This window comes from Marmota marmota, unplaced genomic scaffold, assembly GCF_001458135.2.
Source record: "Marmota marmota marmota unplaced genomic scaffold, marMar, whole genome shotgun sequence".
In the NCBI taxonomy this organism is placed as follows: Eukaryota; Metazoa; Chordata; class Mammalia; order Rodentia; family Sciuridae; genus Marmota; species Marmota marmota.
Genome location: NW_026000020.1, coordinates 4,517,293 through 4,540,942, shown reverse-complemented (window position 1 = coordinate 4,540,942; position 23,650 = coordinate 4,517,293). Strand labels below are relative to the sequence as shown.

Here is a 23,650-nt window from a genome sequence, read left to right as displayed (position 1 = left end):
TGAGTGACTCTCTCTGTGTGTGTGTGTGTGTGTGTGAGAGAGAGAGAGAGAGAGAGAGAGAGAGAGAGAGAGAGAGACTGTAGATATCTTGCCTGAAAAAACACTTTCCAACTCAAACACCATCTTTAGGAGCCCAGAGGTTTTGCAGAGAAAGAAAAACAATGTAAATTTCAGAGCTACAGAGCAAATGTAGTAAGAGAGAAATTTGTAAAATACTGAATCGGGTTTCTGAACATACCTCTATTACTAATGCTAATTCTTTATTGCAAGGAGGCAACGCATTCTGCTCTTGCAGAAAGGTCCTGGGGCTGGGCACCATGCCGCATGCCTGGAATCCCAGTGGCTTGGGAGGCTGAGGCAGGAGGATTGCGAGTTCAAAGCCAGCCTTAGCAACTTAGCAAGGCCCTTAGCAACTCAGTGAGACTCTGTTTCTAAATAAAATACAAAAAAGGGCTGGAGATGTGACTCAGTGGTAAGTGCCACCTTAGATCTAGGACAGAGCTTAGCAATGAGAATAATAAAACCAGCTCCACCTTCTTCACAGCTATCGTTGAGGACAACATTACGTAACACAACTGAACAGCTTTCGACAGCATTGTTTCATGAAAATAAGGTAGAAACAATTGCCTGCCTGTGAATTTGTATGCTGCTGGGGTACCTACTGCCTGTCTTATAAGGTCTCATGTAATGATGTATGACTGATATTTTTGTTCCTCTAAAACCTTTCTATATATTCCCAGGTTGTTCAAAGAACAATTCCAAGTGGGGCCTCTTGTCTGTAGGGTGGGGCAATATTGGCAAAGCCCCATGTGGTCCCTGAACCTGGCTCTAAGTTCCCAGTCTGAAAGCTCTAATCTCATCTAGCAGCTGATGTGTGCTTTTTAATTTTCATTCTCTCGCCCTCAGGATAGCTACCCATCCTCCAATGACACTAAGAGGGCATGTCGGGGCCAAGCTGGGTGTCTGTGGTGCTGGTGATCGGAGAGTCTGCTGGTGACTCATCGTGCCCGGGATGCCCAGCACTGGGGGGCTGGACGATTGCCACCATGACATTGCAAGATTTGGAAATTCCACCTCAAGTTCAACTGTAAGGGTGCTGATTCTGGATAACTACTTTAGCAAAACAGCCTCACTCACTTTGGTAATTCAGCATTTTGGAAAGTTTGATATGGAGACAGTAGAACACCCTCATATCAGTGTAAGTGATGCCAATAATTTGTTTTCATTTATGTACTTGATCTGTTACACATTTACCCAGCAATTTCTAAGGCTCCCATAGACCAGAAGAAGCACTCTTCTGAAAGAAAGGCTTGCTCCCTGGTGCTGAGGGACTTGGGATGAGCAGGGGTCAGGTAAGAACATTTTAGGATATGCACTTTAATTTTAGTTTTGCTTCTTAGAGAAACCGAATAACAAATTTTTAACAAGGTGATAACTTATTATTGGATTAGTTCACCAAAAGAAATGTAAATATGACAAACATTATTTTTAATTTGGATTGAAAATGACAAAAACGTGACTACCCTTTCAAGCTTTGTTCTTTTGATGTTAATATTTATATTTAAGTAGGAAAAAATAATAAAGAGGCAAGCATACTATAAAAAAGTGTATGACGTCATTAAAAAATCACAAATTTTGGGAAGTGGGGATTTTTAAAACTTTAAATAATGTCTCCACCCATTTAGAATCACAGTTCCTCACAAAGCTACTTGAGCTGAGTGGCAACATGGTTTTATTGGATAAAACATTTAAATGATGAAAAAAGATTGCATACTAAATATATAATATGAAGGTCTCATGGGAATGGACTCTGGCTGTTCACACTCACATAAAGGATCTATGGGGCTGGGGATGTGGCTCAAGCGGTAGTGCGCTCGCCTGGCATGCGTGCGGCCCAGGTTCGATCCTCAGCACCACATACAAACAAAGATGTTGTGTCCGCCGATAATTAAAAAAAAAAAAATTAAAAAAAACAAAAACAAAAAAAAAAAAAAAAAAGGATCTATGGTCAGTCAGGTGTTTGAGGCTTCGCCCTCCAGCTGCCTTGGCAACTCCAAACCTGTCACCTGTGGCTTCCCTTGATTTCTTTTATTTTTATTTTAATTTTTTTGGGGGGGACTGGGGGTTGACCCAGGGGTGCTTAACCACTGACTCACATCCCCAGCCCTTTTTATATTTTACTCAGAGACAGGGTCTCACTGAGTTGCTTAGGGCCTCACTAAGTTGCTAAGGCTGGCCTTGTACTTGCGATCCTCCTGCCTCAGCCTCCTCAACCTCTGGGATTACAGGTGTGTGCCACCATGTCTGGCTTCCCCTGGTTTCTGATGAACACCCGTAGGTTATTTCAGTCAGTTTAATTTTCTGGGCCACCCCAGGATGGACAAGACATGGAACTGTAAGAAGGTGGATCAAGTGACTAACTTAAGCGCTTGATGTGGAACGACCAATCACCTGCCCTATTAAAGTGGGGAGAACAAGTCTTTCATCTTCTGTTGTATTTCCTAAACCTGCATTAATCCTCAAGTCAGCTTTTGGGGAAAAAAATATTCCTGGGAGAATTTAAACTGAGATGAAATTTGAACTCAAATCACAGTGTCCCTAGAGGTGGGTAACAGTGACAGTCTTCCCCCAGTGTGGCTTCCAGGTATTTTGAGGGGCTCTGCTCCCTGCATACACACATGTAGAAAAAAGGATTATGGCCACAGGAAGTAGATTTTTATCCATGGCACTTTCATCTTTAGGGTCATTGCAATGTCTCTGGGTGCCAGGAACCATAAAGGCTGTGGTGTAGAAATTGTTCATGGGCCACTACTGGAAAGGAACCCACAGGATAAGCCCGCTTCTCATCAGACCATTCTGTGGTCATCATGGGCTTCCTAAGACGTGGGAGCCTTCTGCAGTCCTGTCTCATTCTGCTCCCATGGAATCTGGTTTCCACCAAGGGCTACTGCTCACCCTTTGGCTTGGGGGCAGCGGCCTTTGCAAGTAACCCTCATGACGTTTTGGTCAGTACCTGTCTTGCTTGCATGGCGAGTCCGCTGAGGATCTCGCAGCAGGGTGACTTGCTGCAGAGCATCTCCCTGTGGCTCTTTGTGGCTTGTTAAAACCTTCAGTGATGATACCAGTGATGGGGAGATGGAGGTAGGGAGGAAAGTGGGACTTAGAAACTACATTCTTAAAAGCCACCCCTACTTCGGTTTGATATCGGTTTTTTAAGTTTAACAATTTTATTGGAAAACAAGTACAGTCTATTGATCAATGACGCACACTGTACATAAACGTGCAGTTTTAAGATATAAAAAAGCTTGTTTAAAAGCTCCATTCAGATGAGTGTGTCAGCTTGGTTACCTGGAGATGCCCTGGAAGAACAGAACATAGGGATGGGAGAAGGAAGTGTCAGGATCTCGAGATGATTTCAGGTATGCAGCAGGATGTTTACAGATTCTATGCAAATACGGTGCCATTGTACTTTAGGGATGTTGGTATTGTTGGTAGGTCCTGGAACCAATCCCCAGATGCTGACAGATGACTGCGTAGTCATTATACTGGGAGTAAACACACACTAGGGGCAAAGTCAGGCACCCAACATAGTTTGTCTAATGGTGGACGAAGAGGCTCAGCTGGACCTTGGAACCTGGCCATGGGAAAGTAGAAGAAGATCTCATGTGAGAACCAAGAGACTCTTGTAGGAGAATGAAGAGAAGTCACTCTATGCGGAGAGAATGGTTTGAATGAAGGCATTCAGAAGAAAAATCCAAGGCATGTTAGAGGCACAGCAAGATTCCCAGTCTGGCAGGTGCTTTGTGTGCATGGGGTTGGGGCCAGGTAGCAGGAAATGAGGCTAGAAAAATACACGGGGGTGTAGCTCAGGGGTAGAGCATTTGCCTACCATGCACGAGGCCCTGGGTTCCACCCCTAGCACTGCAAAGAAGAAAAATAAGCAAATAAATGGGGGTAGATATCACCAAAACAATCCTAAAGACCAGGCTGGGAATATGAACATCATTTTTGGTGATACAAAGTATGAAATGTTTTAGAGCAGAGAAGTAGTAGGATCAGAACTGTCCTTTAGAGAAATTAACCTGGCAGCGTTAGATAGATGGAAGGGAAGAAACCTGCAGGGAAATCAGGCTTCCCTGGAGGGCACAGGATGACCTGGGTTGTGCAGTGGCCAAGGAAACTTAGAGGGATAGAATTTTGTAGGAGAGGCTATGAAAATAGGAACTGGTAGTGCTTGAGTGTTGGAGCCAAAGAAGGGGAAGGAGTGCAGGGTTTTGGTTTGGGGAGGCATCATTAGCATAAGAAGAGCTGGGGTTAGGGTGGGGGGAAGCAGTGGAGGGAATGTGACCCTGAGGTTCCAGGGGATAGCTGGAAAGACTGGTTGGGAGGTCCAGGAAGACATCAGAGTTAGAGATCTCGATTTGAGAAACGTTGGGACAGAGATGAGAGTTAAAGCTATAGACATGGATGCAAGCACCATCAGGGAATGAAGAGAACAAGAAAAAAAAAATGGACCAAAGATTTGAACCCTGGTACGAATGCCAAGAGAACATAGTAGGAGAGCAGCCAAGAAATAGATGATCTAGAGGGCATCATCAAGGTTCCAAGAGGGTTACATGCTGCAAAAAAGTCAAGGAAGTTAAGGACTGGGAAGGACCAACAGCTTGGCTCATTGAGAAATAAGCCATGGAGACCCGCCAAGTACAGACACTAGAAACCAGCTCTGTGCACAGTAGGTAAGGAAGAAGGGCTAGTGAAAGATTAAAGACTGGAAGAGAGAAAGAAGGAGAATTCTTACTCATGTTTTGTTTTCTGCATTTTCAATTATTCGTGGTCAATCAAGGTCTGGAAATATTAGAGACAAAGTTTCAGGTATAAACAATTCAAAGTTTTAAATTGTGTACCATTTTTGTGCGTGCTCTCTCTCTCTACACACACACACACACACACACACACACACGCGCGCGCGCGCGCGCCATCCTGCTTCATCTCACATGGGACAGGAGTTATCCTTTGTTCCAGTGTATCCATGCTGTATAAGCTACCTGCCTGTTAGTCACTTAGGAGCCATTTTGGTTATCAGATTGACTGAGTAGAGTACAATGAAATATCTTGAGAGGGAGGGGAGGGGCTGACCACATTCTCATAACTTTAATTATGGTATATTTTAATAATTTTTAAATTATTAGTTATGATTATTAATCTCTTACTGTGGCTAATTTATAATTTAAACTTTGTCACAGATACGCATCTACAGGAAAAAACATAATATATAGAGTGTGGAGTGTATTTGGAATTGGGGATTTAGAATATATTCCTTGCAGGTGAAGAGAGGCTGACTTCTATATTTGCTGTGTGGCATGATTTGGATATTGCTTGTTCCCCCAAAAGTTTGTGTTTTGAAGGCTTGGTCCCCAGAGTGACACTATTGGGAAGTAGTAACATTTCTAAGAGATGGGGCCTAATGGGAAGTCCTTAAGTCACAAGGGTGTTGCCTTTGCAAGGGAATGCTAGTCTCCAAGAGTGAGTCCCACAGGGAGGGAATTGTTCCAAAAACCTGACGTTGACCCTTGAATTTCTCTACTTCACACCTCCCCATGAGATATCTTCCTTCCCCCCATGTGCTCCTACACTATGATTCACCATGAGGTCCTCACCAGAGGAGAACTGATGCCAGCACCATGCCCTGGAACCTTCAGACATGTAAGCTAAAAAAGCTTCTTTTCTTTACAAAGTTAACCTGCCTCTGGTAATTTGTTGTAGTAATGAAAAGCTGACCAGTATATAGTGGTTGATAAATGTGGCTGTTTTAATTTTGTCTGGGAAAATGTGGGTATGTTATAAACCCAGGTAGGAAGAGCAACCAAGATACAATAAGAGAGGGGTCTGGAAGGGAGCAGGGAAGGGATGAAGTCAAGAACATCAGAGGTGAAAAGAAGTGGGCATTTCTTCCTTTGAGATGAGAGAGAAACAGGCTTGGATCAAGCTAGGAAATAAATAAATATATATATATATATATATATATATATATATATATATATATATATATATACACACACACACACACACACATATATTCCTAAATATATAAGAATATTCATATATATATAAATATACATATACTGTGATATATATCACATTAATTTCAGCACAAAGAATATGTATATATATCTCCCTTGTGCTGAAATTAATGTGATTCAGTCAAGGCAATGGTGGTCTCTAAATCAGACTGAGTGTGAAATCAATTGGAAAAAGTTTTCAAAACTACATATTCCCGGGCCCAAACCCAGACACAGTGAATGAGACGCTAGAGGCCCAAGAATCTGCATTTTAAACTCTCTTCCGTGATTCAGTTAGTTTAATCAGGTTTGAGGCCTCCTGAGTTATTACTTTTTGGATCATGAATGTGAATTAGAATCACAGGGGCAGATGGTAATTTGATCAAATCTTTTTTTTTGACAGGGTCTCTGTGGGTTGCCCAGGCTGGATTCAAACTCCTGGGCTCAAGTGATCTCCCATTTCAGCCTCCAAAATTGCTGGGAATACAGGTGTGCATTTCCATGTCCAGTCTGTTTAATTCTGATTTATCAGTATTTTAAAAAGCTCCTGGGTATGCATACCCATTGGTCCTGTTGTTCAAATCACCTGACAATTTCCTCTGGACATTTCTCCTATCAAAACGGCGCTTGCCTCTGTGCTGGCTGCCCCGTGGGCTGATCTGGTCCCCTGGGGCTCACCAGTGGGTTTCCCCAGGCAGCCCAGCTTTGGAGATGCTGTCTCTGGCTCTCTGGGAAGAGACTGACTGTGGAACTTCTGGAATTCTCTTTAAGGGCAAGCATGTAGCACACCATTGTTCTTGATCTGAGCTAAACAGGCAAGGTACCTTATCTAAAGCCACCGAGATGAAGAATAGACAGAAGACAGCAGAAAACAGAAGACAAAGCAATGATGGTTCATATTTCACAAATTGGAAAACAAAAACAAAACCAAAAACAAAGCGACCAGGCAAATTTGTCATGCCTGCATTTGCTCAGAAAACTCCTGTACCACCACTTTTTCTTTTTCTTTCTTTCCTTTTTTTTTTTTTTTTAAGCAACAGCAATGACGCCAAACAATTGCAGAAATGCCAGGCTCCTACTCAGCTGTCCCCTTGTTAGGGAAGCTGTTAGCACAGCTGACGCTCTTTAAAAGCCTCTTAAAAATACTAACGTTTCCTTGGTCCAAAAAATGAAGATGTGATCCTATTCCTGCTCCAGACACCCCAATTCTGTCCTGGGGCAGACTCTTTAGTTCAAGGCACAGACAGAACCTGACCCTTTTTATAGGACACTCACATTAACACACTCCTTAGACAGCAGGGGCTCAGGGGCCTGCTCCCCCAGGGTGGTGATCCTGCTCTTGAAATACCTACAGATGAAACCGTAACGTGAAAACATTCTTACCCTGTCGAAGGCTTGATCCAGTCGTGGCTTAGCAAGTCAAAAATGAGTAACCTTGCTTGCAATAACATCCTAAAAATTCCAAAGGTTATTTTTCCCCATCCACAGTTAAAAAGCCATCTCCCACCAAATAGTGTCACATCTGTGACGTGTCCAGGATGAAGGCAAGGAGGCTTCTTGCTTAGAGTAATTTGTCTGGTTGGAGATTAAAGAAAAAAAAATAAAAAAAAAAAACAGGCTTGAAGCTAAGCTGTCAGTTAATATTTTTAAACTTGTGCAAAGGAAAAAAAAAGCCATCTTCATGCTTCACAGCTGAACTGGGTGATTTTGAAACAGGGATAAAATTCTTCTCCATATCAGGTATCTGATATCTTTTTTTTTTTTTAAATTTCAGCACAGGACAAACAAAAGTTTATCCACCAAGTTTCAAAGGCGTCTTGGTAACAAACTGAAGTTAGGTGGCTTTCTTTGCTATCCAATTACCAAAACATCTCACTGAAAAAAGAAAAAAAGTCCTTCTTGCCATTAATAAACAATCATGGTATTCCAAAGAAGTTCCAAAGCTAAGAATCTTCACATTCCAAATCTTTCCATTCCTGGATGAGCTGGATGTGTTCAGATGTGAATGGGACGTCCGCCTTTTTCTTTTTTGGGCCAATATTCAGGCTAAAAGAGTCTGTGAAATAGACATTTCCCTCCTATGACCTCAGTTTTAGGATTTCTTTCTTGCAAATTGAGTTATTTGACTTGGCTGCTGGCCAGAATCCATTCCTACTTTTTTCTCCTCCTGTTCCTTTCTCTCCTCTCCCTTTCCTTCCCTCCCTTCTCTGCCTGCCTTTCGTTTTTTTATTGGTGAACACTCCGAAGTCCACTTGGACCCACGGTCTCTGTGGTGTACAGTAAGGTTATTAGAATTAGTGAATGAAAATAACAGGAAGCCCATACAAAGCTGACTTTCAGGTAATCAGCAAATAATTTTGTTAGTCGAAGTATGTCCAAAATATTGCAGAGGACACACTCACACTAAAAAAAAATTATTCCCTGTTTATGCGAAATTTGAAGAGAACTGGGCGTCTTATGTTTTATCTGGCAACCCTGGTTTGGAGGATGAAGAGAAGGGATTAAATAAACAACAAAGGCATCCATTTACAACTGCTGGAAGAAGAGAAATTTCCATTCCCATCCTTCTGAATCTTTTCTGCTTCTCTCTACAGGGGACCCCTTTAAGAGCTTACTTATGACCCATCCAGCATCCTAAGCGTCCACAACAGTCCACATCCTCACGTTGAAGGAGTCCACCTAGGGTCTCGGGTCACATCAGCATCACCCCAGACCACAGCTTGCAAAATCTCTCCCGGGGCATCATGGGACCTTCCTGCAGAAACCAACCTCTGCGAGTACTTAAATTGGGATTGGTTATTTTTCTTCAAAATTTGAACATCAAATTTAGTATTTTTAAAGAGACCTTTTGCTCTCTCTGTTTTCACTTGGAGGCAATTTAGCACTATTAGTGTTGGTGATTATTAGGAAACAAAATCCAACAGGATTCAAATGTACTTCAGAATGTAATAAAATGATCTCTTCTTGGACATGTTCAAAGAGAAGATAAAAATACTGATATGCTTCACACATTTAAAGGGAAGATACAGATATCAATTATATCAATTACTACTTCAAGTGCGTTTCTGAACATCTAAGTAAACACTGAGGTGATGGAAATACTGTTTTTTTTTATTTAGAGATACATTATTATTTCAGTATTTTGGAAGTGTTTTGAAATTTAATAGACAAAAAAGAGGATCTATATACATGTGATTAAAAGCATGGGCCAAAAAAGTCAAACTCGGTTCAAATCCTAGCTCTGTCATAAACTAGCTTGTGTTGATCCTTGTCAAGCTTTTCTTAACCTCTTCTTTGTATTATATTTCTTTCTTACTTTTCTTTCCCCATTTTTTTTTTTTTTTAATGTGTGTGTGTGATGCTGGGGATTGAACCCAGGGCCTTGTGCATGTGAGGCAAGCACTCTATCAACTGAGCTATATCCCCAGATCCCTATCTGTGCATGTATTTTTTATCTGAAAATGAAGATAACTACTCCCAAGAACTGTGAAAATATGAGTAAAGTGCTCAGAATAGTGTACAAAACACAGTAAATGCCCAGTAAGATTTGAGAGTGAGGGTCACATGACATAGCCCAAATAGTCAAGAAGAAAAATAAAATGCACATCAGAAAAGGTCTCAATGGGCTTGTGGGAGAAAAGATTTTTTCTGGTGGTCAAATGGACGATATATTAAAAAATATCTTATGCATTTACTCATGTCCAAAAAATCTTCTCTTTGTTTTTAGAGCATATAACTTCTGGGGTTAAAATCAGCGTCATATTGTTCTAAGAAGTGAAACTATATGGTTAATAATTCCATCTAACTATTGGCTATTTTTCATGTTTCACTCTGCTTATTCATGCATTGAAACTCCTAAAGCAATGAATAATACTCTTTCTCTGACTCAAATGTGAAACTCTTACGTTAAAATTTCAAATGAAATAGTTCCACGTTTCAGGATTTCCTGCTGTTCTAGTCGTTTTCTGTTACTATGATGAAATATATGAGGCTGGGTAACCTTATATAGAAGTTTATTTGGCTCAAAGTCCAGGAGGGAGGTTCAAGGGATGGTGCCAGCATCAGCTCAGCTCTGGTGAAGATCTCCGGACAGTTAGCACATGGCAGGAGCACATGGGAGTGGGAGATCATGTCACAAAACTGAACTCTACACAGCGAGTCAAGGGTCAGGTTCAGGCTTTTATAGGGATTTGCTCTCTGGAGAACATTTCCTTCAAATGACACGCCCCCAGGGACCTAAGGATCTCCCATGAGGCTCCACCTCTTAAAGGTCCCCTCAGCTCCCATATCCACCATTGGGGGCCAAACTCTCAACACATGAGCCTTGGGGGACAAACCACACATGACCCAAAGCTCCTGCCATCTCACCATTTCAAACTTCTCTTGTTAATTAATTTTTAACATAGTTCAGCTGTGTGTAGTCTGAGGCAGTGTCAAGAAAGGGTACTGTCAAGTCAGGCTCTCTGTGGTAACGTCCTGGCTGGGCCATATACTACCTGTGTGTGTGAGCTCGGTCAGCCTCCGTTTCTTTATCTACCAAGTGGGAGACTCTAGTGTCGTCCAATCTCTTGAAGTGTTGTGAAAATTCAGAGTTGACCATCTATAGGGTGGTCCTATGTTTCTCATCCTCGAGTCATTGTTATATCATTAGTCTGTTGTCCAGTATTCTGTCCTACCTGTTCACAGGTGTTTGGTCCACACATGGCATCCAGAGAGTAGCTAGTATTTTCTTTCCTGTTGATCATGATAGACTAACACCTGTCCTGCTCTAACTAAGTGCCTGAAATCCCCCAGAATCCTCATTTTTAAAAGCAGGAATGGCCTATTGGACATGGAGAGGTGAGTGCGTGTGTGTGGAGGTGTGGTCACCTGCCCTCATCCCGGCATTTTCCGTCCCTGTGGATGCTTCAGTTGTTGAAGAAGCTGAAGAGCTGGCGGTGGAATTCTCTGTTGCAGGACCTTGGGGCCGGGGCTCATGGACCTTGCATGCCCTGGTGGATCTCGGGAACGCAGCTTGCTAACATGCCCTCTGCCGACACTGAGGGTCCTGGGAGGTGAGCAGGTGGGCAGAGGCAGGAAGGCTGTCAGGTCACTTCTGCCGGCTATGTGCATTGTGGGATGGATTCCAGCCTCCAGCCCCGGCAATTGCCAAGACCCCGTCACTGTGCAGAAGCAGCATGAGCGAGAGTGCCTGGAAGGCGGTCCCCCTGCCCTCACAGGATCTGTGGGATGCAGCTCTTGTTAATAGGGAGAGAGGCAGACACGGAGGGCTGTTAGGAAAATATTAGCCCTTTGTTCAAAAATGGGATTTCTTCCTTAAACCCTCTACCACTCCACGTGTCCTCTGGGGCGCAGACCTCAGGCAGCGCCTCCAGGCAGCTCTGGAGCTGGGCAAACAGCCGGATTCGAGGCTCTGCCAAGTTTGAAACCTCTGTGAGCCAATTTACTCCTTTGAGATCCCATTTTTCTCTTCTGAAATACAATATGCAATAATGAAATAATATGCCTCACCAGTTTGGTGCCAGAATTAAGTAAAACAACGAGTCCCGCTGAGTGCCCGGTACAAATAGATATTGTGTCATGGGAATATCCTTACGGTACCAGGCTGCCTGAGAGGGGACCAGCATCGGAGGCACGGGGTGCAAAGAGAACCTATGAACTGGGGCATGGTGGGGGGATAAGTTTGCAAATAGACAAGCTCCACATTTTGGAGGCCTGTATCTTAATTAGAAGAGAAAGAAGAGATCTGGCTGATGATGTCTTTGCAAGAAGGTGCACAAAACGCATAGCAAATGTCATCTAACCATCCTTGCATTCTTCGGCAGCTGCTCATTTCTTCACGCCAATACTTTTGGGTTGAATTAGTGCTATATTCTAAATGATGGAAGAGGTTTCAACAAAAGAGCAGAAAGAAGCTTTAGGAAAGATAATACTATAATCCAAGGAAGCAGAACCAGCCTGTAAATGTCAGGCCACATTTACTGATCACCCACTGCAGTCAATAAATACGGGTGATGGGAACCACGCTCTTCCTCAGCCTGAGTGACACCTCAGGAAAATGTTAGCAAAAGCCACAGTGAATACAGAGAAGCTAAGGTTTATTAGTTAATGTCTCGGCAGACTGAAAGAGTTCACTGCCAAGGGACTAGACTTCCTTCTGGAGATGGTGTCTACCTCAATCACAAATGTGACACTCAGCTACATATGTGGCCTCATTAGGGGTCACTGAAAAATTTCCTTATCCTAGGACACAGACCCCCAATAGCTACTTCTTGAGCCTGTGAATGGGCCCTCAAATTTTTTGAGTGGTCAGTTAGTGCCTTCCTAGGTGCACTAACATGTTCCTGGGTTCTGCAAGGGGAGCACCCCAGGGAGCCGTGCAGTAGGGCCAGAGGGAGGCCCTGAGTGGGGACCGACACGGTGACTTCTAATCTTTGGAGAATCTCTTTCAGTCTTGGTTTCCTCATCTGTATGTGAGGTTAGAGAAACTCTGCTTTCAACGGTACTGGGAGGACTCAGAGGTCATTGAGAAATAGGGCCGGAATCATGACAGGGCTTCCTCCTCCTTCCGCACAGAGCAACTCGGTAGTAAAATCTGTGGTGCTTTGCATGGTGCTGGCCAAAGTGTGGTTCACAGAGGTGAACTGAGAAAGTGCTGGAGTGATGGCGGGTGGCGTGTGCGGCGCTAGTTTCAGCACAGGCACTCTCATGGGGCATAATGCAGAATGCACCTGTGACTCTAGGTCGTATTAAAAATGCTTAAGATGGGTTCACACCCAGCAGAATCAAAAGCAGGATGCAGAGATATTTGCACACCCGTGTTCACAGCAGCATCATTCACAGCAGGCACGAGGTGGGAGTGGGAGTACATGAACCTGATGTGGTGTGTGCAAGGCTTCCTGACTAACCAAGAGGTTAGAGCCTGATCAACTCATCCTCAGTTGGAGGAGTTGAAAATGCACTCATCCCTAAGCTATCACGGACTCTAACTTGTCACCACCACATTCTGTAGAGCATTGCTGGTCCCCCTTGTGACCTGGCTCCCTGGGGCTGCCCAGCATCAGGAGAGGAACAGACTGCATGCTGTCAGCCAGGGGATAGATCCACATTCAAAATTCCAAGTATGGTCTCAACTGAATACCTTCGCAAAGTCTAAAAAAATCACAAGCTGAACCAGAGTAAGTCAGGGTCTGTTTTATATTCGTACAAAGAAATATTATTCACCCTTAAAAAAGGGAGGAAATTCTTACCCAGGGTGCAACATGAATAACCTTGATATTGGGCTAAGTGAAATAAGTCAGAGAAAAAGGAGAAACACTTTAAAAGTCTACTGGCATGAGGTGCCTAGCGTGGTCAAACAGATACGATTTAGGAAAGATAATACTATATTGCAAGGAAGTGGAACCAGTCTGTAAATGTCAGTCAACTGATTACCCACAGCAGTTAGTAAATACGGTAATATGAACCATGATTCTATACAGGGTAACTCAACCCTGGTCGCCAGGGGCTGGGTGAAGTGAGTTAAATTTTTTTTTTTTTTGGTACTAGGGATTGTACTCAGGGGCACTCTACTACTAAGCCACATCCTCAGCCCTATTTTTGTATTTTATTTAGAGACAGGGTCTCACTGAGTTGCTTAGCACCTTGATTTTGCTGAGGCTGGCTTTGACCTCTTCATCCTCCTGCCTCAGCCTCCTGAGCCGCAGGGATTACAGGTGTGTGCCCCGGCACCTAGTGGAGAGCTTCAGTTTGGAAAGATGAAAAAGAGTTCTGGGGAAAGACTGTGTTGATGGTAGCCAAAACACGTGAGTGTACTTAATGTCACCGAAAGATGGTTAGAAGGGTGCATCTTACATGTATTTTTCCACAATTAAAATTAAAAAATTAAATTACCCCCAAATAGTCTGAGGAACCCTGACCTTGATGACATCCTGAAGGGAGGCACATTTGATTGGGTCCCCAGAGAAGAAGAAAGAGTGAAACTCTGGGAAACTCCACAAGGGACAGAGGGACAGACTCCCTAATTTTGCTGGAGATTCCTTTATGACCCTGGGGCCACAGGCATGTTGGCTAGTGCAAGAGCACAGGCTGACAGGCTTGTTCTGGGATGGCATAATCTTCTTGTGTTTAAATCTCAGGGCACTACCAATATGATGGTGACGCCTAACCCCCTCTCCACTGTGGCTTCTCCGTCAGCAGTGTGCTGGGGCCCAAAGCCGCCCCTGGCTTTGTGCAGGGTGGCCCTTCTTATCCCCTGGGTGAGCTGTGCCCCATTGCCAGGCTTGGTCCCATCTGTGCATCGGCGTGATGAGTGGCCTCACGAGCCCGGGGGAGCCTTTCCTATTTCATTTTTCATGCTTGATGTCTACGAGCAGAGAAACAGGATCTGGCTGCCTTTCCCGGGCAGAGGCTGTGTGATGGGTTTCTCATTTTCTTAGCCAACAGGGTCCTGGCAAATCACTTAACGGACACAGAAAGAGGCCTCTGAGGACGGACACCTCATATACTAAAAGATCAGCCACAATCCATCATGTTAGACCCAGATCTCCATCGCCAAAATAAATATCAAGAAGGTTTCATGTTTCTCAGGAAAAAAAAAAAAGATCTTTTGGTAACAATTTCCCAATAGACTCTGATCTCTCAACTTCGAGGCCCTATTATCTGATCAGTTTGTAGAACCTTATTAAATGCACATGCACGAATGATAGATTTCTTTATATGTTGAGCACACAACTGTTTCTCTGGATTTTCTTTTTCCTTCCATATTTAACATGGTCTAAGATAGTGTTTCAGTGAGTGCAGAAATTTTAAGTGGGCATTTTTCCTTGATATGAACACGTTGACCACATCCTCTTTATACTGGACTCAGAGAGTCACATGTTATTTACAAGGTCTGGATCCTTGGGCATCGTCCAGACCCGCTGTTCTCCTCCTATCGGTGACTCCTTGTCTTCCACACATTCTTCTCTCTGGGTAGAGGTCAGGTGTGCTCTTCTTGTCATGGCCCGGTCCTTTGACATCCTGGAAGACAGCTGGTTCTGCCTGACATCCCTGGAGAGTAGACTAAACTCAACCCTTCTTCTCTGCAGCCCCAGCTTCACGAGAAGACCTTTAAAAATGTTCTCATCATTTCTGTTTTTACCACCTTTAACTCATTCTAAAAACTCATCCCCCCCTTTTTTTTTTAAAAAAAAAAAACAGATTAAAATTCTAATTTTCCAGTTTTCATAAGTCATAAATACTATTATAATAGCAGTAACAATAACTTATGGAGAGCGTACTTGTTAATGGGCACTTTCCATATATTAACTTTTGAAGAAGGCCCATTTCATCATGGGTCACTGTAATTCAGTCTGAGCTGATAGTAATTCCCAATTCTTTTACTGCACAAGGTCCACAACTGGATGAGCCATTTTCCTTCTGCCTCATATGTATTTTTTTCCCCTGAGTAATTATTTTTTTTTAATATTTATGTTTTTAGGTGTAGATGGACACAACACAATGCCTTTATTTTTATGTGGTGATGAGGATCGAACCCGGGTCCCACCCATGCTAGGCGAGCACTCTACCGCTGAGCCACAATCCCAGCCCCCTCTGAGTAGTTAAAGGCTTTGTGTTTAATCCAATTTCTCTGATTTACGAAGGTCATTTTAAGTCTTTGTGTATTTTTTCAGGCTACAGTTAACTTTATTTGGTTGAGGGCCATCTACTGAATAAAGAGGGGTACTTACTCTTGGGATTTGTCCACAAGCCTGTACTTTTGGCCTTTGACTTGACAGAAGATCCTTCAGTGGTGGACAAATCGGGATGAAGCAGACACAGCGGTCCTGCCAAACTGTGGTCTTCCCAGAATGTTAGAAATCTCCAATTGGTCATTATTTTTAGAATTTTTCTATAACAGTGACAATCTAGTAGGCTATGGGCCTATGGTAATGACTTGCTCTTCCTGGGATGGTTATTGTCTCCAGAGACAATAGGGTTTGCAGAATCGGCCACATGGAGCCATGGTGAAGAGCTCAGCTTCCAGGGTCTGGATCTTGGGTTCAAATCCTGCTTTGGCACTTGAAGCCACATAAACGCAGGGATATGAGTTATCCCCTTTGCCTGGAGAATGGGGAGTATTACTGGGTTGTTGTCAGAGTTAGCAGAGACGAGACGTGTCAAGTGCTAAGATTTGCACCTTGGCAAGGTAAGTGTTCAACGCAGATTCATTATTATTACATTATTAGGTAGAAAAGCTGTCATGTGAATGTTTCTATCCTTTTTATATACTTTGGCCTTTGACTTGACAGAAGTCAAAGAAGCTTTTGCCCATTTAAAATACTCATTTCCTAAAAAAGTAAAATAAAATACTTGTTTCCTTATCATTTTGTTGTTGTCAGAGTTCCTTAAATATATACTGATTACTTGTCTGACATATGTATTGCAAATTCCTTCTCTCAGCTTGTAGCTGACCTTTCATTTCTATGAGCAGATGCTTTTCATTTTGAGGAAGTCCAATTAAGATCTTCTTGTTTGTGACCCCCGTAAGAGATTTTTGTCCCATCCAGGCTGTGAAGAGACCATCCTGTGTTTTTGGCAGGTGCTTCATGGCTGTACCTTCTATACTGAGGTCTCTCTTCCTTCTCAGCTGTGGGCACATGAAATTCCCTTTCCCGTTAGTAGCTGTTCCTGCAACTTTGGTTGAAAGACTTGGCTTTCCACATTCAACTGCTTCTGTGTCTTGTGGAAAATCAACTGACCGTGTGTGTGTGTGGTCTGTTCCTAGATTGTTTCATTCCATTGATTTGTCTGCCCTTATATCTTAAATTTACATCAGTTTTATAATCAGTCTTAAAATCAGGGACTGGAAGGTTGCCATCTTGTTCTTCTTCCAGATTGTTTGGCTACCTAAGTCCTTTGCTTTTCTATAAAAATTTTAGAATCAACCTGTAAAACTATTTTCTACAAAAATGTCCTACTGGCCTTTTGATGGAGATTGTGCTGAATCCACAGATCAGTAAAAGAGAAACTGAGATACCAATATTGTCAAGTTTTCCAGTTCCCGAACTTCTCTCCATCTGGTTAGGTCTTAAATTGCTCTCATCAATGTGTTGTAGTTTCTAAAGTTTTTAGTCTTATATATCTTTTGCTAAATTTATTAGCATTTTATATTTTTATGTCATGGTAAATGGAGTTACTTTTTAAATTTCATTTTCTAATTGTTTATTCCTAATAAATTGGCACACAATAGATTTCTGGATATTCACCTTGATAAATTATTGGTTCAAACAGCTCTTTATTAGAGCCTTAGGACTTTCTCTAGCAATCATCTCTCTCAATTCTTTGTGTATATTATTTCCTTTTCTTGTCTTATGGCACTGACTGTGATCTCAAGAAAAAATGTTGAATAGAGATAGCAATAGGAATCAATACCGATAAATTCTTGACCTTAGAAGAGGTAAAACTTGGAGTTTTACCTCTGACTATGATAAAAGCAGTAGGTTTTTCTTTTCTTCTTTTATAGATGTCCATCCCTTCCAGTCTTAATTTGCTGAAAGTTTTAAAATTTTTCTTTTACATTCATTTGTGGGTGCTACATTTTGTCAAATGATTTTTTTTGGTATCTATTTAGATTTCTTCTCCTTTATTCTATTAGTACGGCACATTACACTGATTGATTTCCTAATAATAAACCAACCATGCACTCTAGTAATAAATCCTACTTAGTCATCATGAATTATATCCTTTTTGTAAATTGTGGGGATAGATGTGCTACGAATTTATGCAACAATGTCTATGAGGGGTCCTGGGGTATAATTTGCCCACACAGTTTAAGTCAGGTGCCTATCCTAGTGCCTGTGTTTGTTATGTCCAATTTCCTTTGCTCTGTTTCACCCTTTCAGCCCCCTTAATGGATGCTCTTTTGCTCAGGCTCTCTTTCCCTGTTCCATCTTCTGAGATCTACACACTCCTTGTTCTGTTTACCTGGCTGCAGCCTCTGATTGCTCTGACCTTTAATGATATGGGAGGAATCATCCCCACTCCCTGTCATCCCTCCCCCATTCATATATTTGAAGTCCTAACCTCTAGGACCTTAAAGTGTGATCTTATTTGGGATTAGGGCCTCATAGAGGTAGTTAGGTTAAAATGAGATCATTAGGATGGGGGCCTGATCCCATATGGCTGTGTTCTCATGAAGAGGGACACAGAGACAGACATGGCCAGAGAGAAGATGATGTGTATAAGCCAAGGACCAAGGGCAGAAGCACATTCTTCCTTTACAGCTCTCTGAAGGAAACAACACCAGAACCATGACAAAATAAACTGTCACATAGCCACCTGGATTGGTGTATTTTGTTATGGTGGCCCTAGCAAAGGAGTTCACTTACACTTACTACCTAAGTACGATCTCATCTCAGTATTTGTTCTTTTTTTTTGGGGGGGGGAGGAGGGGTGGGTACCGGGGATTGAACTCAGGGGCACTCACCACTGAGCCTCATCCCCGGCCCTATTTTGTATTTTCTTTAGAGACAGGGTCTTTTGGGCTGGGGCTATAGCTCAGTGGCAGAGTGCTTGCCTCGCATGTGTGAGGCACTGGGTTCAATCCTCAGCACCACATAAAAATAAAATAAAAAATAGAGACAGGGTCTTACTGAGCTGATTCGTGCCTCTTTTTTTTTTTTTCTTTTTTTGCTGAGGCTGGCTTTAGCTCAAGATCTTCCTGCCTCAGCTTCCTGAGTCACTGGGATTACAGGTGCATGCCACCGCGACTGACTCAGTAATTGTTCTTGATTCTGATTCTTGGCTTAGTTTTGTCTCTTAAGACCCCTGTATCCCTCAGGATGGTAAATGGGTAAAAATCAGAAGGTGTATGTCCTAATTTATCCTTGAAGTGGAATAACTCTTCCAATCCTCAGATTCTATTACTGGGCCGTCCCTAAAAGCTCAGTGGGGTGCAGTGTGTGAGAACATCCCCGTCACCTGCAAGTCAGGCATCCTGAGTCCTACACATTCAGAACAGCTGCTCTTCCTGCCTAAGAACAGAGCCCCCTTGAGAGGGTTCTAACAGATCCCAAGTTTAGAATTCCCCACTTCTAAGAGAGATCTTTGTCACCCCAGACTTCATTTCTGTCATTTCTTGTCCAGGAGGAGAGGCCGGTGACCAAGGAGCCACTTGGCTCAGAGGGGAGCACGTGAGGTGATGTTCCAGGCTTCCACCATCTTTACATCTCCAGAAAATTTAACAGTGATTCTTCGGACAACTTACCTACTTTTATACATGTTAGAAGAAATAAAGTTTGGAGCAATGGAAAGAAATTCTTTTAGAGAATGAACACTTCAGAAACACACAAGGGAAAGAGAACATTAACGACCCACCAAACTACATTAACAAAATTGGTGTCTACCGAAGGTGGCTTTAAACCACGTAAAATTAAATGTAGTTCTCTAGCAGCTTTCCAACATATTTTTTCTGTTCCTTTGTCTGTAAGATAATTTTGTTACTGAGAATTAGGAAAATTGCTGTTTCTGTAATAACTAATGCTATTATTAAACAATTTATAAAAATGTAACTCACTCCCAAATAGCTTACATTCTAATTGTATATTCTTATCCTGTCTAAGTGTTACTCAAAAAACTAAGTTTTTCAGTAATTCCTCTCTTTTCAGTTCTCTAGAATGCCTCCAGATGGCATTAAAACCCTTTCCCCCATTCCCCACCCCACCCCCCTTTTTTGGCGGCAGCAGAAAAAAATTAAAAATCAGCATTATTTTAAGCATTTAAGCCAGTTACATTCATGAGTACATCAGAAACCACAACAATGGAATGGTTTGTAAATTTTAGGAAAATAACAAACAAGAAATTGTATCCATTATGAAATATATAACCACCCTGTGCAAAGCAAAGAAACAGGTATTGGTCAAGGCAAGATACTCCGTGAGATACCACCAACTGTGACTGCTAATGAATAGCACTTTAAAAGCTTAGCAATAAGAGCACTGATCCACAGATTCATTCACAAAGCCTGCCTTATAATAACAAGACGCACTTCATTCCTCAAAAGTGATAAAAATGAAGACTCATTAGAAGCAAACCTGTTGCCAATTCCTGCGGAGCTAAAACAAATTCATTTGTTAGCTTGTGAGTTATTTTATTTAAATGTTGGTGTATCAACTTGGCATCCAATGAATCATCAAAAACATATTTGGGTTCCATGAGTATTGATAGTAAAAAGATAAAATAGAGGAACACATGTTTTAGAAGTGCCCTTTCTTATATTTTAAAAATTGCTCTGTTAACTTAAGAACATAACCAACTTTTGCGATTCCAGAGAGAACTATAATTGTAATCCTCCCCACTCCCCATGATCCAGAGGTGAGACTGCAGATGGCAGGCTTTTAAAATGACATGAAATCTTCACGGGTGAGTGGGGCAGAAAGTCAGTATATGTGAGAGCTTCTTCAAGTCTTCTCACCAAATTCTAAAGGGTTCACCTCCCTTCTCCCTGTACACAGCCTCGATCTCATTAGATTTCTGCTTCATAAAGAGGAGCATTTGCGTTTCCTCTTACGATGCTAAAGTATTAAGACCTCAAAATGCATCTGTACCCAAAAGCATTTTAAGAGACATTATCATGAGAAAAGAGAACCACCTGTGCGTCCTGGTCACCACTATTAGGAGGTACTTGCACTGTTCCATTTATAAGGCAAATTAAAGGACAGTCATCTAGGACAGAAACAAAAAAAGAGACTTACGATGTATTCGAAGTGCCATTGTCTGGACTCTCCGGCTCAGCATCACCTTTCTCTTAAAAAGGAAGTAGGGAAAAAAAAAAAAAACCGACATGTGAGTCGTGCAGTCTTAAGATTTAAGAGAGACTAAATATTTCTATGGTCCTATTAACAATCTTTCAAAATGTGCAGCAGGAGGCCTTTAAAACATTTTTTATTGTCTGAGAGCTGGATCCGCAAAATAATTTCGTCTTTGCAATGCAATTGCCCAGGCACCAATCTGTGGGTAGGTACTAAGGAGCTATTTGCAAACAACCAGAGGTGCAGGCTGGAGACCTTGCCAAGAGATGAATATCTTACAGATGGAATCGGCTTCTTTCCACTTCATTTTACAGAAAATTTAAAGAAAATAAACCCATTAGCATTCGACATCCAAGGCACTTTGAACTTTGATCCCTCCTGCTAACATAAGCTAAATGGGGTCTGGCTGAAACAGAACCTGGATGAGAGAACTTCACAGAACACTGAGGTTGCAGTCACGAGACCCCCAAGAATTATACCCCATGGAGAATTACAGTCCTGGCAGCAGGTTGTGGAGCTCCCAAGTTAGAGCCAGATAAGATGTAAACCAGAAATCCTTCCTGCCCATCTGAGAGGATGGAGAAAGAAAGGTTTCTGAGGGACGTGGCCATTGGGGACTTGACGGTTTTTAGTTAGGGGAGCCTGGGACTAGTTCACTCTTCGTAGTTTTAAAGTCAGATGCAACAGGCCTAATGTAATTCACAATCCTGGCCCAATGGGTGGTTTGAAATATGCATCTTCACATTGTAAAGAGCTTCTATGGATGTCCTTGAGGTTGGGGTGGGAAGAAGGGTCCTTTGTGCCTAAGAGTAAGTTGCTTGTGGCTGCTGATGGCTCTGCAGCGCCCATGGCTGAATGAACCCAGAGACTTGCGAATTGCAGAAGGGGCCTGCGGGTGGCCACTTGGCCTTGCTGTGCTCTCTCAGGTCAGCCTGGACACCTCTAGGATCCCTCATTCTACTGTGAAGGCCCTCAGACCTATGCAGGTACCAAGCTCCGTGTGTCATCTATTGACCTTAGCAGGTGGTCACCTCCTCTTAGGAATGACCCCTCAAATCACTTCATGGAGCCCGGGGATGTTGCCCAAATGGCTCTGAATCAATCTTCACATTTTCTTCTCTTTTTCTTATAGGACAGCAAGCAGTTGGGAGGAAAGGAAGACGCATTACATAGAGCTCATACATCTTTCTCAGATGTGATTTTCACTGTGTCTCTCTAGATGGTGCCAGGGCACCCACAAGGGACAGTCACTAGGTCCAAATCCAGTCGTCCAGGGAAAAAAAACCAAATAAATCTACCAAATCTATGATGATAATAAACATGGAGTAGTCAGGGCCCTAATTCATATAACACCCTGTTAGACTAGCCAGGACCCTAATCCATATGAAACCACATGAATACTTATGTATTTCACCTTGACATAAAGCAAAGGCAACAAATTAATAAACTTGCTTGAACACTCCTACTTTGATACTGTCTTTAGCCTTTCAGGCAGAGCTGTGATGTGCTCCTTTAGGGGATATGTAAGGCCCAGTCAACTGGCTTCTGTGCTGGAAAATATCCTAGTCTGGTACTTTCCAGAATCATTTTTCCCCTAAGCAACCATTGTTCCTGCCATAACCCCAAAATAGAGAGTCATAACATCTACATTAGGTAGGAAAAATCTAAATGAAGGTGCTATTTTTCCTCAAAAACATAGATTCATCCTTCTTCCTTCCCCTTTAATCTGGAGAAACTGGTTCTGTTCCCCAGGGCCCCGCTGCCAGCAGTCATATCTTGCACCATTATAATAAAGAACGTAAAGCAGCAGGCGAGAGTAAACATTTCCAAAGGATTTATGTCAGAAAACAGGGAAACAATAATACCCACGCAGGCCTTGCTTGGATGTTTGAAGAAACACGTTTTACCTTGACCCATACTGTTGCCACATAACCCCACAGGTGGAGGTGCCACAGGCTGGACTGCACATTGGATCGGGGGCTGCAGGAGTCACGGGCTGGTCTCAGCACAGGGACAAAGCTGCAGCTGATTATCTCTGCTCTTAGCAGCACTTACGTTGTGGCCACAGGGAAAACAGAATAGGTTTTGGCAAACAGGAAGGATACCACGGGGCCAAACGGGACATTTAGAAATAGCCCGAGTGGGAGTGCTCTGAGCCACTTTAGGGCTGATAATGAATTAAACTTTTTTTGGGAAAAGTAAGCTTGGGATTAAAAGAGGGATTTTAACTATTTTTGTCCTACACACACACACACACGTTGCAAAACCCCACTCAACATCTTGAAATCTTAGGTGATGCAATTTTTCAAGTTAATCTGCAATGTGTAAAGCCATCAGCCATCGAGAAACACAGGCACCCAAGGAAAATGATGCTGAAGATGGCTGGAGGTGCTCAGTGTGAGAATTTTTTAGGTGGGAGCTCAGGAGATGTTTCCTTGCAGCCCCCAAAGGGGACTGTTTGGGGTCATCCTGTTTATATCAGCTGCTGTCATGATGGATACCACCACATTGGTCTATTTGGAAGGGAGCCTGCATCGATCATTAACAGGTTGGGCATAAGGGGCTGGCAGGGGGCAGTGTGGTCATTTGCATGTGGAAATACAATGCAGAGAGGAAGGGGAGATGGGCCATGTTGTGGGGGACCCCATAGATACATGCAAATGTATCTACATGTACACGTGTATGTATACAGGTCCCTGATGCCTGTATTTCAATTGTTTTCTAATATAGAACCACACGCTCAAGTAGAAGAGGCTGGCCTGGGGGTGTAGCTCAGGGGTAGAGTGTGTGCTTAGCATA

At 42.7% G+C, this 23,650-nt stretch overlaps 1 protein-coding gene across 1 annotated transcript in view; it reads right to left on the bottom strand.

The window, feature by feature from the left end:
• The window catches only part of Aff3 (ALF transcription elongation factor 3), a 474,953-nt gene that overhangs the window by 138,036 nt on the left and 313,267 nt on the right, over positions 1-23,650 (bottom strand). The window contains exon 9 of the mRNA XM_015499678.2: positions 20,795-20,846. Within this exon, the coding sequence (XP_015355164.2) occupies positions 20,795-20,846 (52 nt within the window). The remainder of the gene's footprint in view (positions 1-20,794; positions 20,847-23,650) is intronic.